Genomic DNA, 18,105 nt, shown 5'->3' with positions numbered 1-18,105 from the left:
TGCAAAGTCTGGCAGAACCCAAGCAGATGCTTCTTTATTGTGGGCAACAAATGTGAGTCAACTGCAAGGTTTCTGAATTGCAAAAAAAAAAAGGTGTGGATACACCTGATGTTCATCAATGGAAGTCAAACCACTATACTTTCAACAACAACAACAACCATGTTGATATCCGGGGGGACGACGTCTGCAGTTATATTTCAGTCCTCAGATGTGTTTGAGTCAATTTCCACCCACAGATTCCACGCATGAAAGTCTGTTTACAGGTCTTGGGGAGTATAAAGTCATATGAAATCTTTTGTGGCTCCACACGGAGCTGTGTGAAGTCTCACAAATGTCCTCGAGTGATGTCACTTGTAGAGAGCTACAAGTTTGAAAATGTCAAAAAAATCCGGGGGTGTGGAGTAAGACAGAAGTGAGCTGCAGACGTGTTCAGCTGGCTCCTCATATCTGCTTGGGGCCATATCAAGATCGAGGCTACATTAGCTGCTACTAGCATATACCACCCAGGTCTCTGACCACACTGCTGACAGTGGTATTATTATATAACATGTAAAATAGCTGCAAGGTTTGACAAAGAAGGAAAAATAATCTAGTCTTTTTTTTTTTATTCTCCACTAAGGCTCTAATAATATCTCTGGTAAGCATGAATAAATCCATGGAGTCGTCTTAAAGTTGTCTGGGGATGACTTTTTCGACTTGATCCACATCATTCTTGTTAGAATTAATTTTTCCAAACACAGTTACATAATGAACTTGATTTGCTTATGAAAGTCAAACAAGAACTGCAGCGTGGACGATAAAGAATACATTTGCACATATTGCCTCACATGAAATTTGCCAGAGTGAACTTTAGATAAAATCCTGCAAATAAAATGTCAGTACTGATTTGACAAAATAACTCCATCTTGTTTAAAGAAATAGGATCGAGAAAAAAAAACATGGCATGGCAAAAAGCATGGTAAACAAAATTAAATTCCTCTCCCCAATTAAAATTGTTCCACACAGGACTTGTGAGAAGACAAAATGACGCCAAGTGCAGTGGTGCAAATTTATAAATTACAGTTAAAACAAAGGTAATGATATACACATAGCTTCTCAAGTGAAGAGAATGACAGAGACAACAGAGTACAACTTGTACAACAGAGACAGTGAGTAACAATTCCTGAACAAATTGAGGGTCTTAGGATAAAGCATGCTCCCTCTTAAATTAATTGTTAAGGTCTTTGAACTTCATTTTTTATTTGAATAGCAAAAAAGCTAGAATGTCAAAAGTCATATTGGGCTGACAGACCATAAAACTTCATTTTACAAAATGTGCCTGATGAGTTGAAAAGGGCCCTGAGTAATTTGTTCAGACTCTTTATCTTACAATAGAGTGCTTCCATTCATAGTAAGAGACCATCACTGTTCCTCAGGGATCCTGTGTCTGAGTATATTTGTTTGTGTGGAGGGCTGCTTGTAACTTTCTGACCTCTCTTGTGTCTTGTTTATTCACCTTTATGTTGTATCAGTAGTTGCTCTGGTCTCTTGTTCTTCTTTGATGGTGACTGTCCATGCCTCACTGCTGGCTGTGCAGCTGCTTCACCTCCTTTACCAACTCCAACTTCCCCCATCATTTCTCTGGAGATCTGAAGGACCTGGGAGGTCATGTAGGAGCTGGGCTTGAAAACTCCAAAGAGTTTGAAGAAACAGATGAAAAAGAGGCCTAGAGCCGATGTGCTGCATTTTTGAAGTTACATGTTGGTCAGAAGGAATGATTCTTGCTGGGGCTTTGTACCTCTCTTTCCTTACTCTTTTTTATCGGTTGGTGTTTCAGCAGTAACTCATAAAGTAACATTTCCCTTACTGATTTTTGACTGATGTTAAAATAATGTCATACCCCAGTGAAAGTGAGGTAAAAGGTGGTGTGGATGCCAACCTATAAGCAGGAAATCTCATTTTGTCATGTCTGATATCTGGTGTGTACATGAATCTGAGTTCAAGCTTATGCCAATGCTGATTCAAGTCCTACAGCCAAGAGTTTAAAAAAAGGCTACATTTTCCACCACTTGATCATATTCTTCTAAAAATGTAACTCTCCACTCAACCGCTCTTCAGGATTTTTATCTTTTTTCTGCCAGGATGAGATGATTTAAGAGGAGCTCCAATGACTTAACACGAGAAAAAGTTTCAAGTCTACTGCTATTTAAGAGAAGTTTTAGAAAGTCTCAAGTGTCTCAAGACAGAAGAACTGTGTGAAATCAGATTCATGTCCTCCAGTGATGTCACCCAAGTCTGAATTGTTAGGAGTTCAAAGACTACAAATTTGAAAAATAAAAAATAGATAAAGGTAGGAGCACTGCAAACTTTTTAGACCTCAGTCTGACACCCTTTCAGACTTTTAGTTAAATACTTGAAGTTTTTTTTGCAAAGATTGGGTTTCATGCAGGGTCACAGTTTAAATGCATATAACTTGATTCCTGTTTATATTATTTCCTATGTGGAAATATACAAGAAAACAGAAGAAGCTTCTAACCTTAGCTTCCCCTCTGTGCATCGGTTTGTGTAATCTGTGGTGATCAAGTCTTTAATGTTAGCATGGCTAGTTTTAGAAGCTAGCAGGCATGTATTTGTTCAAGTAAATGCTTTTCCTACCTGTGACTTGATCACACCAATAAGTGTGATAATTTTCCAGAGAGTTACAGAGTAGGGATGAGGGACACTGATATAGGCCAACGATGATGAGTTTATAGATGGTAAATGGACTTGAGCTTGTATAGTTATTTTCTAGTCTTCTGACTCCTCAAAGCACTTTTACACCACATGTCACACATACACATTCACACACTGATGGTAGAGATGCTATATGTAGTCAGACCAACAGAAGTAACTAATCCCATTTATACGCATTCAAACACCGCCAAACCAAGCAGCGGGAGCAATTCGGTGGTAAAGAGTCTTGCCCAAGGAAACATTGGACATGTTGCTGCAGGAGCTGGGGATTGAACCCTCGGCCTTCCTGTTGAGAGACGACAACTCTACCAACTGAGCCACAGCTGTAAATATACATTGTCCTTTCTCAGCACAGGGTGCTGAAAAAAAATCTGACATCTAAGTGATGGTAGGTATTAGGTAAAAAAATTCAACAGTTGTTTGCTAATTGAAAAGTTTTTTGAGGAGGGCATGGTAAAAGGTGACCTTAGCAAGACCTCTGCAGCCAGCTCGATGTTATTGGCAAGTGACTTGAGAATGGTTTTGCCCCTACTAGCATAAAACAGGGCAATAGAAGAGGTTGCATGGCGGGCAATGAAGTTAGGTGAAGACAAGGTTCAAGAACCCAAGCATTAAACAAAATGTTTAATTTTGAAAAAATGTCCATTATCAGTCCAACAATGTTTTACAAGGAAAATGCAGTGCAGATGTCAACAGGTGTTTCTTCTTCTTCTTCTTCACTATTCAAACTTCACAGGATCGTCAATTTTGAAAAAATCACCAGCATTCAATCATTAAAAGTGAGGGGATCCATGATCAAAAAAAGAAATCACACTGATATATTGAACAAACTTTTCTCTGAGACATTCCTAGAGAAGAATTGAAGATGCTGAAGACTCACCATATCTAACCTCACACTGATCGTTTTCCAAGATTTTCTTAGCTCTCGTTATAAATGGGAAGGAGAATAATAAGCAGGTCATGAGCTGAGATTTATTCCACAAGGAGTCAACTTGTCTTCTCCAGGTTTCTGCCTCCTTTAGAAATGTCACTGACAGAGTGTTTAAAGAGTATGAAGCCTGAACTGAAGCACATGTACCGCATGAAATTGCCGGACAGTATAAGAGGGCTGGCTGCCTGTCCTGTTGTTACATCGCAGTAAAATGACATGTGTTGCATACTTGTACACAAAGAACCAAGCGTGCATGGGTTTTTATGATTATTCTTTTACTTCTGTCTGAAACACAGAGACACAAACACATCAACTCAGCGTGGCTGCACACTCTCGGACATCTGGGTCGACTGAGCTACGCATGGCATCAAAGACCCCTGTGCTGCCCAGAGCTGCCCCAAAAGTGTCTGTGTGATACTTCTTCAATTTGACCAACAAATGTACCAACTAAAATATCACGGTGCCTTTGTACAGGAATATCTAACAGTATGATTGAACAAGATAATAAAATAAAATATCAAAAACTATATATGAGACTGGAGGGGTGCCTAGTGTCCATGAACATACCTGATATTAATACAGGCCCCACACATGTGATGTGCATACCAGCAGGATCACATGGAATGTTTATCATAATGTTTCCCTCTTTTCTCTTTACCTGACACCAAGCTGAGAAGAAATGTATTCGTCAAAGTGTTCTTGTGTTTTTGGTCTGATTCCATAACTGCTGAAAGATGGGCACTATTATTCATCTTTCAGTATAAATATGTTTGTATGGCAGGGATTTTCTTCCTCTCCCATTGTCCCGCTTTGAATAGCAATAACCCCAATGTAGCACGCTGTAAAAACACACAACATGCTTTAATATCATTTCCTTTCTCTGAGTCAAGCAAATATCTAAACTCCTAACTCGTATGTTTATGCTGAAATGAGACAACAATGTATCATTGTCAAGGTTTGAATTGATCCAAACCATCCCTAGAATTAAAGTATATGAAAACAAAAAACCTAAACCAATCTTTGGCTTGTGATTTACTTCTCAAATTGTATTATTTCAGAAGTTACTAACAAACAAAGCTAGTTAAAAATACAATATGTTCTATTTAAATATGAAAGGAACAGTACAGTCATTATTTCTTTGAGTATTGTGTTTATTAGAACACTTTAATTCAATGCACAAGGTTTAAACAACGTTATCCTTTGTCATAAATGTCACACATTTAAATGCCTCATTGTTGAGGACAAAGGTTGAAGAAGGTCGTAAGAATTGAATTTAGATGGTAAAAAGAAAACAAAGAAATCAGTTAAAAAGAAAATACTTTCAGTGTTGTTGAAGGTAGGCAGTGGAGAAAAGCACATGTTCTTGTAATGAGTCATTCCTAGTGACTGTCATTCTGAGTTTCAACAAGGTTGTTTCCTTTTTATCGGTTGATAAGAGACTCTATAGCACTTTATGGAAGAACTCCAAGAAGATGTAAAGCTGCTTTTTGGTGAGAAAGCACTGCAGATGAAAAGCAAATCTTAACCACCATGGGCTTCTTTTGTTTTGTTGTTTATTGTTGATTTACACTAGATGGCAGCTTCACACAATTCATGAACCATGATAAAGCTCTGATTAGTGCTGACATGTGTGTTTTTACACGTTTGATAAGCTACTTTGAATTTAGATTTTAAGAACCAGTTACACTTCAAGGTGTTCGATCACACTTTGAACTATACATCTGCTCAATATTTTTTTTAAGTATTTCTCAATTTTTGTATGTTTCTTAAACACCTTTCAAAATGTTATTAAATAGATAAAAATAAGTATTACACAACAGACAACTCTAGATGTTAAACTTGTTAGACTATAACAAAAGCAAAGTCATACCAAAACTAACAGCTTTTCTGTGGTATTATTTCTCTTACTACGTAAAATTCCGCTGGAGAGCTTCATCTAGAGGACTCAGCCCCCCTCTGACTTGGCACACCTGTGTGCCTGTTGCCTCTTTCGCTTGGCTCGCGCTGATGACTGGAAGACGTCATTAAAACACACACACACATACACACACACAAATCTACACACCGCCTCGTGCGTTTGGCCAAAGAGGAAAAGTGTTCATCCCTTCACTCCGGAGGAAACTGTGTCAGCGGGAAACAGACAGCAGCAGTCATCAGTCTTATAAACATCAGATTGAAATTCCTCTTGGTATGGGTAATAATGTGTCGGGTTTACAGACGCTGCACCTTGGACAACAGCAGGGGTTCCACCGCCTCCGAAACTCTCCGAAAGGTCAGTAAACACAACACACAACTCCCAGGCTGCTGGCTTAACGCGCAATGTGCGTAACTACTCATTAGGTATTTGGAAATAACGCGTCGTCATAGAAAAAGCCTATCGAAGTAAACTCTGCGTAAAGTGGCAAGATGAATGTGGAAGTGTGTTTTTTTTTAAAGCCCCGTGTTTTACACTTCCTGCTTTACTCGTGGATCAGCTGTGTGAGGGTGCTGAAGAACAGCTCCTGTGTCAGGGTGCAGGAAGGCGGGCCTGCTTGTCTGTTCGGATGTGAGGTTGTTGCAATAGTTGTGACATGAAGCAGGAGGCAAATGAGAGAATGATGTGGCTTGTCAAAAGTGTTTCTTCCAAAAAAAAAAAAAAGACGTATTTTCCTGAACAATCTGATGACTGCGAAAATGATTGCCAGCATCCTTCATTTTGCAAAACAATTCAGAAAAAAATGATGCGCTTCTTTCCCAGTTGACACACTTAACATTATATTCTACAGAAACATGATAGGACAAATACATTTGAATTGATATAAACGGGCAAAGCTGGGCAGCAAACAATGCAAGTTCAAGGGTAAATATGAACTATTAAAAGTGCTTCATCGGACTGCTGAAAGTAAGTGTGACATTTTTTGTTGCTGACTATTTTACCTTAGAAGTTAAAATATTATAAACATTATTATACAGTGTAAAAATATGATAGGGTATTACATAATGATGTGTTAATATTCTGCGAAACAGTAATCACTTCAGAAGTGACGTGTAAATCTTCTTAAACAATTAACCTTGAAGGTAAAACATCTTTTACAGCTGTGATCAATTTAGTGATAAAAAAAGATTCAGAAGTTTGGTCAATGTGGACGCTGCTCAAATAAACACAAAATTCAACTCAATTTACATTTCGAGAATGAACAAGAAGTTCTAAGAATATTGAAAGTAAGCTCTATAACCTCATGACAGTGAGTGGAGTTTGTTAGCTCAAAGTCATAAATGAACCTACGTTATTTCAGCACTCTAACAGCAACACTTTTATTTGGTTTTTAAGACAATGCTTGTTCACTGCAAAAAAATATATTTGTTGACCCAACATAACTCGGTCAAGTCATCTTTTTCCTTTGACTGAGTTAAGTTTACTCAACATTAAGTGTCAAGTTTATTGAACTTCAATAAATGAGTTGATACAATTTATAGTTTGTTGACTCAACTTCATATAGGATCTCTGGTAAATTTTTAAAAAAAGACATCATTACTTTTAGTGATAACCTTTAATTGTTTGAAAAGTTGATAACATCATGGTATCAAAGTGGAACCCAATGCTTAAGTTGTTTAAACATGATGGACAGCAGGGGGCAATTCCACTGGCAGCCAAAATTGTTCAGATTATATTTTTAAAAGAATACAAGCTTAATTGGCACTTTATTTATTACCTCTGTAAACATTTTCCTAATTGGATCCTGGTCTTAATTGCATGTTTGAATTCTTCAGTACAGCATGGTGTTCATTCACTTAAATACAGGATGTGGCTCAATCTGGACAGACAAATTGGCGCTAAAGCATTAGCTAAACATGATCAGTTTTGGGTCAAACAAACCAGGATGGGCGGCAGCCAAAAAGCTAACAGTGATGCTTTAAAATGTGTATCCACTAACCAGTGGGCGATGTAATGCTAGCTAAGTCCACTTCTTTTATATGTTGATAATTCAAGCATTGACCTACAACCTTCTGGGCTGCTTTTCAAACTAAGCAGCCTTTTTCTGGCTTCATTGGAGGCCTCAGGGCCGTTAGAATGAGGTATATTTGCAACTCTTCATCTCCATGTGTTGACACAAAGTTGACCTTCATTGGGTTGATGCAAAATCTTTGTAGTTTTTCTGAATGGATTCTAAAGGTTTTTTTTTTTTTTCCGCTATGAGGTGATGTTGAAAAAACTTGACTTTCATAATGAAGAGAACAAGACTTGGAACATTTTCAGTAACATAATTTCATCAGCATGATGCATACATTAGCTAAGATTGATGCTAATGCAATTTGAAACATCTTAACACAGAGAGAAGTTAAAAAAAAAAAAAAAAAAGTAATTGGGTCTCTTTCTTTCTAAGTACAAAACACATCTAAAGCAACAGACTCCATCTGAGTACTAATTAAAAGCTTAAACAATGAAATGGTCTTTGTTCAGCCACCCTTTATTCTTACATACCCACCGTGAAGCTTTTCCAGGACCCTCTGGGCTGAGTCGCATGTGTAATACAATCATGTAAAGTACAGAAAAGTCCACCTCCACATCCCCCCCCCCCCCCCCCCATCCTGAACCCACTGTTACATCTGGATTACAGAGAGTAAAATGAGCCTGGGGGAGCAGTTTTAAAGGGAGCTGTCATCTGGATAATCACCATAAGTACACAGTTTGCCCTTTTACATCCTCTCCTCTCTACATCGAAACACAATGTCTGAGAGCGCCCGGCTATTTTCACATCGCAGGAACGAGGCGCGGAACAAGTGAGTCAGGCCGAGAGAGAGCCACGGCAGTGCATGAGAGTTAGAGGAGCCATTATTCGGCCAGGTTTCCAAGGCGACCACCCATAACATGTGCAACAGTTCCCATGGTGATGGTTTCCAGAGTGTGCTATCAGTGGGAGATGATGGCTGATTGGGAGATGTGGACCAGAGCACGTCACTGTGCAGTAATAAAAGAACAAGGACGTGTTTGTGCTGCTCAGCATCTATATTTATTAGGGCATGCATACAGACAGTGGGCAGTGATTGGCCAGATCATGACAAAGAAATGTCTGGAGATGCTCAGCTGAGGAGATGATGAACACTGCATGTTAAGTTTATAGTCCCCCAACTACATCCGTCCAGCTCATGTTGTGACTGCTCTGTGCTGACTCAGCCTTGTGTTGATGACTTTCTATAAACTTTTGCAGAAATCATCTATTTTGTAACATTACATTACAAATTATATTGAGAAGCTGTCATGTTTAAACTACATGCAGTTTCTGCCATTCCTCAGTTTGCTTTCTTTTTGTTCACGTAAGATATTAGGCTCAAGTTGGCAGCTCAAAGCTTCAAATCATACCATTGAGGTTGTTCACCCATCCTTTGAGGAAAGGCCCCTGTATCAGGAATGACCCAATGGTGTCCAAGTTTATGTCACATATTCATACAGTCGAAAGGAAAGAATACAAGGAGATCCAAACCATCACAGATGAATACATTCTGGAACAAATCCCTAGAATACCAAATTATTTAACTACGAGATTACAAATCTACTGAATGCCTTTCAACAGATTTTTGGGGCAGTAAGAGATTGAAAGAACTGTGATTATATAATGTTCATTGATATGCAATACTGACTCAGCAGGCCCTCATCTGAAAAGATGTTTGCTTATATGTTATATAATTACGTGGAAAGGAAAGAATGTTTACTCCTTTATCAGAGATGCTAACAACACATAGTTTGTTTGACGCCTTATATGTTGCAAATGCAAGAAGGGAATGTAAGTTAGATGCTTCTGTTGGATGTTATACACACTTGTAAAGCTTTCCTCAAATGTCATCATTCTTTCACATATGATGTCATGGGAAATGAAAATATCATTGTTCTGAGAGAGCTGGTTTATACAGGGTCACACACCTCCTCTGGTGCTTGATTCATGTTATAAAGCACAGCACAGATGTTTCATTTAAACCACAGGGGACTGTTTTAAAAAGGTGGAAATGGGTATAATATGTCCTCTTTAAGATTTACAGATTGCTTTGCTAAGCTAACTGCTGCTGCTAAGCAAAGCTGCTATTGGTTACAAAGAACTGTTAGCAGGGCCGCTAATAACCCCCTTTTTACAGATTCTATAAAAATGTAGAATCTGCACCCTGGTCTCCGACATGGGTAATGCTCTGGTTTCCTTTTGCAGTACACTGGCAGTCAAAGCTGTATTGACCAATTACTTATCAGCATCCTTTGGTGTGTGCAGGAGACAGTATATGTGGACTACAAAAAAGAACGGCCCCAATGACAAACTGGCTCCCATCAATAGTATCCTAACAATGATTAATTTGGCTCTTAAAACAGACTATGCAATAAACGTGCAGTAAAAATCTATTATAGATTAATCATTTCATCTTGAGCACCAAACCTACTTGACGCCGTGTCCCAAAAGCCAATCAGTGTTTAGATTCCCCGACTACCTGAAATGCATCAGAAATTATTTTTTCAACCTCCATTCAACAAACAAACATTCAACAGGTTGTTTTTCATCTCCTCTTGGGGACAGAGCTGCCAATGCTTGACTCTTTAACATGATGTTATTTTCGCAAAATGTATTCCTGTTACTTGTGATCAGAACCAGAAGAAGAAAATCAGAATCAGAAATCAGAAAATCATTTTCTTGTTTTTGACTCATACTACATTAATGAGCCAGAGGGAAGCGGCTCTATAAAGGTATATTCTAATCTTAAAAACTCATTAGATGAACGGGCGCTAGTCCGGGGGATATACAGTAATGGAACAAGAAATTACTTGTGTTCACATTACAGGCATAAATGCCGCATGGAAAAGGAAGTCTTACCTGGAACTCATTCAATGCTAACACATGCTTCACTGTAACTTTGTGTTTTTGCTGCTGCCTGTCTTGGCCAGGTCTCCCTTGAAAAAGGTTTTTAAATCTCAATGGGACCAACCTGGTTAAATAAAGGTTAAATTAAAAAAAAATTAAAAAAAATGTTTTATCAGACTGTGATATACTGTACCTTGATTGCCGATGGGCACAGAGATTCAGCAGCTAGCAGCACTTACAGCTGACTCAAGTGCTGCAGCTTTACCAACTAGAGAAGTGCCAGTGTTTACTACTTTTACTACCAGAAGCTTCAGACATGAGGGAGGTTGAAGTTGTCGGGCCCGGGGCAGGAGGGGACTCAGCAGGGAAGCAGCAAGGAATACTGTATGTTTTTGGCTTTGCTTCTGTTTTTTGTTTCCTCATTAGTAATGTATGAGCCTGTGTTTTAAATGGCGCTAAGCACATGTGACAGAGAGGTTTGCAGGGCCTGCATTTAGACAGGATCCATCCTCTGGGACAGTGAATCACCAAACGCACTTTAAACAGTCCCAGCAGCAGACAAGAATTAATGTTAGAAAGCACGAGCTGCTGCATGTTCACAAGGCTCAGCCAGACAAGAAAAACAGAGACACAAACAGATGTAGCCTAAGAGGACATGTAGTGCGGTGCCGTGTGTGTGTCTCCATGGAAAACCAGAGTGTGGTGAGACAAAGAGAGAGGCAGACATGGGGAATGCTAATGCACCGCCGAACAAGATGTAGAGTAATTCCTCATGGGTAAACAACACTTTAGTTCCAGCCCATTTCTCCATCTTTTTTAGAGATAAACCCCATCTCAGTTGAAAAGTTCTGCCTCAGTAAAGGGAATTAAATGTGTAATACCTGCGAACAAATTCAATTACTCCTGTTAAGTAGTTTCCATAAATAGCATAGAGTTCATATTTCAAGGTTTAATCCAACCGAGAAAGGGAGCTAATTTGATGTCTTCCTCAAGGACACTTAAACAGTGAGAAGATGAGCAAACCATCCAGTTAAAATGCGTCTAAAGTGCAGTCAGTAACACCGAGAGGTCAAAGTTGTGCTTTTTTGCTTTTCATCCCTATTATCTCGCAGGGCCGAGGGTGCGTTTGTTGGGAGTGTTTTATAGGCGTGCGGGGTTTGCTTCATTGAGTTGTGACACAGTTCATTTACACAAAGACAGCGGTGAGGAGCTAAACAGCCTGTCTGAGCCGTACATCATCACCTTTTCATTAACAGCCAACTGACTCCAGCTCAGCTCATTCCACTACATGATACTACTGCGAGGGCACCACAAGGGCATGCTGTTACCTCACACACACACACACACACACACACACACACTGCCACATAAACAAGCAAGTGTACTACCCTGTTCATAAACTCCACTATAAATATTAAGTGATTAATGAAAGTTACTTCACCAATATACCACAGAGAGGGAGGGCACTGCTGAATTCAATCAAAGTCGATTAAGTCGTTATCTTTTAGTTTCATGTATTTTATTTGGGGTGACTCTGGCCTAGTGGTCACCAGAAGGTCTGGGGTTCGATTCCCAAGCTCCTGCATCAATTGAGAAAGCTTCCTTGTGCAAGACACTCAATTCGCTGCCGTGTCAGCGACGTCTAAATGTGTATGAATGTATTAGTTAACACTGATGGACACTTTAAACAGCAGCCTCTACTGTACCGTAAGAGTGTGAATGTGGTGTGAATTGATAAGTGTGACCTGCAGTGTGAAAAGCAATTACATCTGCAGTCCCTTTGCAGGTCCAATCCAAAACATCACATGGTTATAACATCGCTGAGAAAACTCAGCTAGACAAATTTTGAGGAATTCGCTAACACAAAAAAAAAGGAAATCCACTTTTAAATTACAACCACAAATATGGAAATATAAAGTAAACAGACCGTAAGTTGAAGCTAAGCGATGTCAAAAACACAAATCTGCATATTTGCTGCAAAGAGTCCTAAGTCTCTGACTAGACTCTTCTCCTCTGTCGCCCCCCGGTGGTGGAATGAACTTCCGAACTCCATTGGATCTGCAGAGTCCCTCTGCACCTTGAAGAAAAAGCTAAAGACCCAGCTCTTTCATGAATACCTACTAACTTAATGATGATAGTCTCCATATTATTGATGATGATGATGGTAATGACGATGGTTTTTGTTTGATAACGACGACTTATAAGATGGTTTCTATACTGATTAGAGCTCTCAAGAACTGCCCTCAATGTTGTGCTTTGCCTCTGCTCACTTCCTGTCAGCACCTGTGTGTCCAATCAGACTCAAAGCTGAGCGTTTGCTCTTACTGACATTGTTCCCTTTTTTCTAGATCCTTGCTTGTGTTGTATTTACTCTCTGATGTACGTCGCTTTGGATAAAAGCGACTTGTATAATAATAAGTGAATTGTAGAATTGTAGAATTGTAGAGTCAAATTAAGCCTATTATATTTGAGCCTGTTAAAGGCAGGATCTGCAACATTTTACACATAAACACAGCAGAAATCAAGTATATCCTCTGTAAAATCTCTCTGAGTCATGACTATTCACCATGAGAGTGACGCGCAAGTCGCGCTGTCTGTGTTGTTGTCTGAGCCATGTTTACAGCACATCGTGTTTACATGGACAGGACGGCCGGCCAGCTCATCCCCTTGCGTATAAGAGCTGTTAAAGTGAGGGACTAGAGAAAAGAAGAATAACATACAGTACTTCACTGCCTATCTGAACAAACATAAGCGTTTTTAGATCACGGTCATTCTGTGTAAATTTACCTGCAATGTGCAGCTACGAGCAAACTAAAGAGTTCTACCATTAGCGTGCTAACACAACATTGCAGCTCGAGCCAAGGAAAATTTTGTCCACTGCTTGTGCTTAATTGTGCTTAATTAAAGTCTTTATATGCGATTTCTTACTCCTAAATATAATATAAATCAAGTATATCCTCTGAAAATAACTCTGAGAGTCATGACTGTCTACAATGGGTGTAACACCTGAGTCCCACTGTCTGTGATGCTTTCAGAGTTTTCAGAGTCCTATCTTCACTTTGTTTACATCGTTGGGATGGCCGGCTGACTCCTCCCCTCGTGTATAAAAGTTGTTTAATTGAGGGACTAGAGAAAAGAAGAATAACATACTGTACTCACTGCTTAACTGTGTTTCTAGATCACGCTCATTTCAGGTCAATTTACATGCAGTGTGAAGATACGAGCATAATAAAGATTGCTAGCATTAGCATGCTAACACAACAATGCAGCGCAAGTTGTTTTGGTTTCATGCTGGTGCTCAAGGGCGACATCTGCTGGATCAAAAAATTGCATATAAAGCCTTTAATGTGCCTTCCAATTTGATAACTCCTTTGTGAAAACGCGAGGGGAGAGGAGTTGAAGGTGTGTCGCTGTAGGAGAGCTGAGGATTCAGTGTAGCGGAGGTGTCACCAAACAGCCATCATACACTTGGTTTGTTTTGGTTTCATGCTGGTGCCTAAGGGTGACATCTACTGGATCATAAAGTCGCATATCTTTGTTTAAGTATGACGGCTTCAGCCCATATATTACACTGAACCAGGGAATTTTTATGTTCAACATAAAAAAAGAGCCCAAATGAATATAAATCGTCATTGTTTTCTTCGTTGGTTAAGCACAAGATCCACCATTGCCATGGAATACGGTGCTTATAAGTAATGGTCATATCCCAAACTTTTGTATCTAATTTTGGCTTGCCAATATACAAGCTGTAGAATACAGTTTTTTACAATCATTACCATTTTTCTAATTTTTTCCAAAAACACACAACATCTGACCCCACTTACACTTTTGTTGTTTTCACAGAATATGCAGAAAATCTGACACATTTCTAGACTGATCACATTTTTGAACACAGGCAACGTTAAGCTTACAACACAAGATTTCAGATTTGAAAAACCTGCAATCCAAATCCTAGAAAATAGTAAAAAGCCTCCACTTCTGCAATCACAGCAGCTCAAAAGTTACACTTGAAAAGCTGATAAGCTTGTAATGAACAGATCAAAGAAACATTGAGAAACAGCTGAATTACTTCAAGTAATAGAACAAGCTGATTGTAATCTCAAACTGGATAAAAAAGCAAAAGGGTGAAGTTCTTTCAATTACACGGGCATGTACGGGAAAATGGGGACTTTTGGATACAGAACATTGAAGAAGAGCAGAGGAGGAAAACTAATGTCTGGACAAGGAAGAAGAACTGTCGGACCAGGTAGCAATCTACTCATTTTTCTGCTGGTAATTCTAAAATAACTCAATAACGTTTAGATAACATGTTGCCAAATGTAGACGACAAGACTTGACTGAGCTTGCCAGAGCAGTTACCAGCAAAGGGGAATTACCGGTAATTCAACAAGTTTTATCTTGTCTATTGTATTTCTGAAGAATTAAAAACACAGTTTTTTACTGCCATGTATCGTTAGTATTTTGAAAGTTATTTTTCCTGTTGGTTTAGAAACAAGCTTCTTTTAATAAGGATGGTGTTCTGATGATAAAATGTGTCATTTAGGTTGTAATGTATGGGTTTTCAATTAATAATCTGGTTCTGAGCAGAACATTTTGTAATGGGCTGACAGTTTGGTGTAGATGTGTTGTGTTGGAAAAAACATCTTCAGTATAGTTTAATGCTTGTAAGCAGTGGTTAATAAAAACAAGCCATTATGTAGCAGTTCTTTCAAAAGCTCAAGATTTTCAGTTGACTGAAAATGTTTCTTTACTGTTCATTTCATTGTCAATGTACAGAGGCTGCATTTCAGGCACTTAGCCGTGATGGAATTGGTTCGATATAGTTCACATTTTGTAGTTTGTGCTGCACAGAAGTAGAATCTAGAGATTATTTATTTCTCTCTTGAAGAAACATCAAACCTCCAGTGATATATGAACTTCAGAGCTTGTATGTAAAAGGAACATGCAAGCTGTTTCAACCTTGGACAACCCCTATTGAGAACTAAGTGTACCTTCCCTTTGTGCTGTGGTCATGAAGTGAAATTACTCTTATTTGTTTAGTAATTATTGAACCATAAGCCATATTTCAAGCACTGCACAGCAGATGAAGTCATAACTACAAAAGGGAACACTAATACTAAACTCCTGGAAACATTCAGCAAACAGTTAATTTCACTTCTCGCTTTCGCTGTGGCCTGTCTGTTTTTTTTTTTCTTTATGTGACAGTCGACCTCGCTTATGCAACGTGCCACCGACGGTGCAGCTGCCTGCCTGCAGCGCTGTTTGAACATCCTTAACACCTGCCTAAATAAGAAACACAGATACAGAGAGGTGATAGCTGCACATTGTCACTCCTGAGAGGATTGCAGCACCTCTGGCACAGTAATACAGCGTTCACACTTAGTAAACAGTAGTTGTAAAAAAAGACTGCCTGCTCTTTTTCTAACCCAGACAGTTATTTGTGCTAGATGAGCTCATCAGGTTGGACCATGTTTCATACTTATATAAGAAAACACAAAGGCAAGGAGTTATCACAAGATTGTAATAGACCGTTTTGATTTTGCTTTAAGGAAGAATATGCAACTTTTTGATCCAGCAGATGTCGCCCTTGAGCACCAGCATGAAACCAAAACAACTCGAAGTGCATTGTTGTGTTAGCATGCTAATGCTAGCGATCTTTATTATGCTCATAGCTTCACACTGCATGTAAATTGAAACGGAATGGCCATAATCTAAAAACGCTTATGTAACATTCAAATAAGCAGTGAGTACAGTATGTTGTTCTTCTTTTCTCTAGTCCCTCAATTAAACAACTTTTACATGCGAGGGGAGGAGTCAGCCGGCCGTCCCATGTAAACATGATGTAGATGCGGCTCAGACAGCATCACAGACAGCGGACTCGAGTACCATTGTAGACAGTCATGACTCCCAGAGTTATTCTCAGAGGATATACTTGATTTCTGCTACATTTAAGTGTGAAAAATCGCAGATTCTTCCTTTAAGAGTGATCGCATGATGCACTTCTGACATCCCTTCCTATACCAATTATGTTCAAACTGTTTATATTATGATGTAGTCCTGCATGTATTGACAGGAACACATGATGAAATTTATGAAGTTGTGGATTTTTATTCAAAGTATGGTGGAAGATGGATTGATCGTATTCTCGATTGGTTAATTAAGATACTTTTAGCACTTACACTATGGTTCCAAGGACAGAGTTATGGCATTTTGTTCATCACTGGCCTTGTAACTGCTAGCACAGAGTAAACATGCATTGACTTTTTCCCAATAACGATGTGAATATTGCTGGTTCTCAGCGCTTGTGACAGATGTGTGTTTCAACGGTACTTTGCATTGATGTGGGAACAAATAGCTTGCTCGGCGTATACTCAGCAGCTCCACAGCTTGCATAAGGGGGGAAGAAGGGAATAACTGATCCAAGCCTGAATCATGATCAGGTGCATCTGTTCCAGGCAACCTCTGAAAAGCTTCAAGAAACTGTATGTTTAATTTAGATTTAGGATCTGCCATGCCATAAAAACTACTTAACTGTCTCGGATCATGGGATCAATGGTTTGCAAACTCGAATGCAACAGTGGACTTGTTCTAAGTCCAGATGGCTCCAAAGTGCCATCATTTTCCAAGCATATATTATCAGGATACTGGGCTGCAGGTGCAGTGGTGGTGTTTATGTTGAAACAAAGCCATAAATGTTGGATTTTGGAAGTTTTTTGTGGAAGTGAAAAGGTTTTCAACGTTTTAGGTCTTCATACTTCACCTCTTGTGTCAGACTTCCCATATTTTTTACTTTTGGGCCTTATGGGAGGTTGATGCAGCCCCCTGTCTTTGTTGTAAATTCTTTACTTAACTTTGTCATCACTTTTCTTTTGCATCAATGACAGTTTTTGTAGTTGATTAGACGGATTGATTGGCTAATATAATTGGTCTTAAACCTTCATTTCGGTTTTACCATGTTGACAAAATATGCATATCTTGCTTGTTGCATGAAATGACTAGTGCAGTGGAAATGTTTTACCAATGTTTTCAAAGAATTTCCCTATGGGGACAATAGAGTCTAAAGTCTAACAATGTCACAAGGCTGGCAGGGAATCATGGGATACATTTTCCCTGCTACTCCACCCCCACCCCCGGTGAAAACAAACTCTGATTTGACCGTAGTCAAGACAGCGGGGAAACAAGAAATGGGGTACAGAATATGTTGGCCGTCGATGTATGAAAATATAGTTTACATTACATTTTAATCACAGCAGCACATACAGCAACAGTAAGCCAGCTTTCAGAAACAGGTCTTGCTTCCTTATGTAGCAGTCCTTGACGTAACATTCTGTGTTTCCATGGCAACGATAAACCTGTTGTGTCTGTCATGGCGGCCACAATGACAAGACGCGTCATGTTACAACTATAAAATGAAGGATTTCTCTGGCTTTGATAACTTTTGGAAATACTTGAGGTAATGTAAGTAGTCAACAAAAACAAATAGCCTATATAAGTTAAGTTTTTCATTAATTTATACATTTTAGTGTAAAATTCTGATAAAATTCTACATAGCGTACCTTTAAAATAAAAATAAAACATGAAGGCATTTTGTGGTGTGCGCTATTATGGTTGGAAAATGAACCAACTTTGAAACACAGTTTACCT

At 39.0% G+C, this 18,105-nt stretch overlaps 1 protein-coding gene across 1 annotated transcript in view; it reads left to right on the top strand.

Moving 5' to 3' along the window:
• The first annotated feature begins 5,711 nt into the window (after positions 1-5,711).
• Positions 5,712-18,105, top strand: part of neurl1aa (neuralized E3 ubiquitin protein ligase 1Aa) — a 74,611-nt gene continuing 62,217 nt past the window's right edge. Inside the window, exon 1 of the mRNA XM_020639101.3 lies at positions 5,712-5,915. Within this exon, the coding sequence (XP_020494757.2) occupies positions 5,834-5,915 (82 nt within the window). The 5' untranslated portion in view covers positions 5,712-5,833. The remainder of the gene's footprint in view (positions 5,916-18,105) is intronic.

Source organism: Labrus bergylta, chromosome 1 (genome assembly GCF_963930695.1).
Source record: "Labrus bergylta chromosome 1, fLabBer1.1, whole genome shotgun sequence".
NCBI lineage: Eukaryota > Metazoa > Chordata > Actinopteri > Labriformes > Labridae > Labrus > Labrus bergylta.
This window is presented reverse-complemented; position numbering and strand designations above follow the sequence as displayed.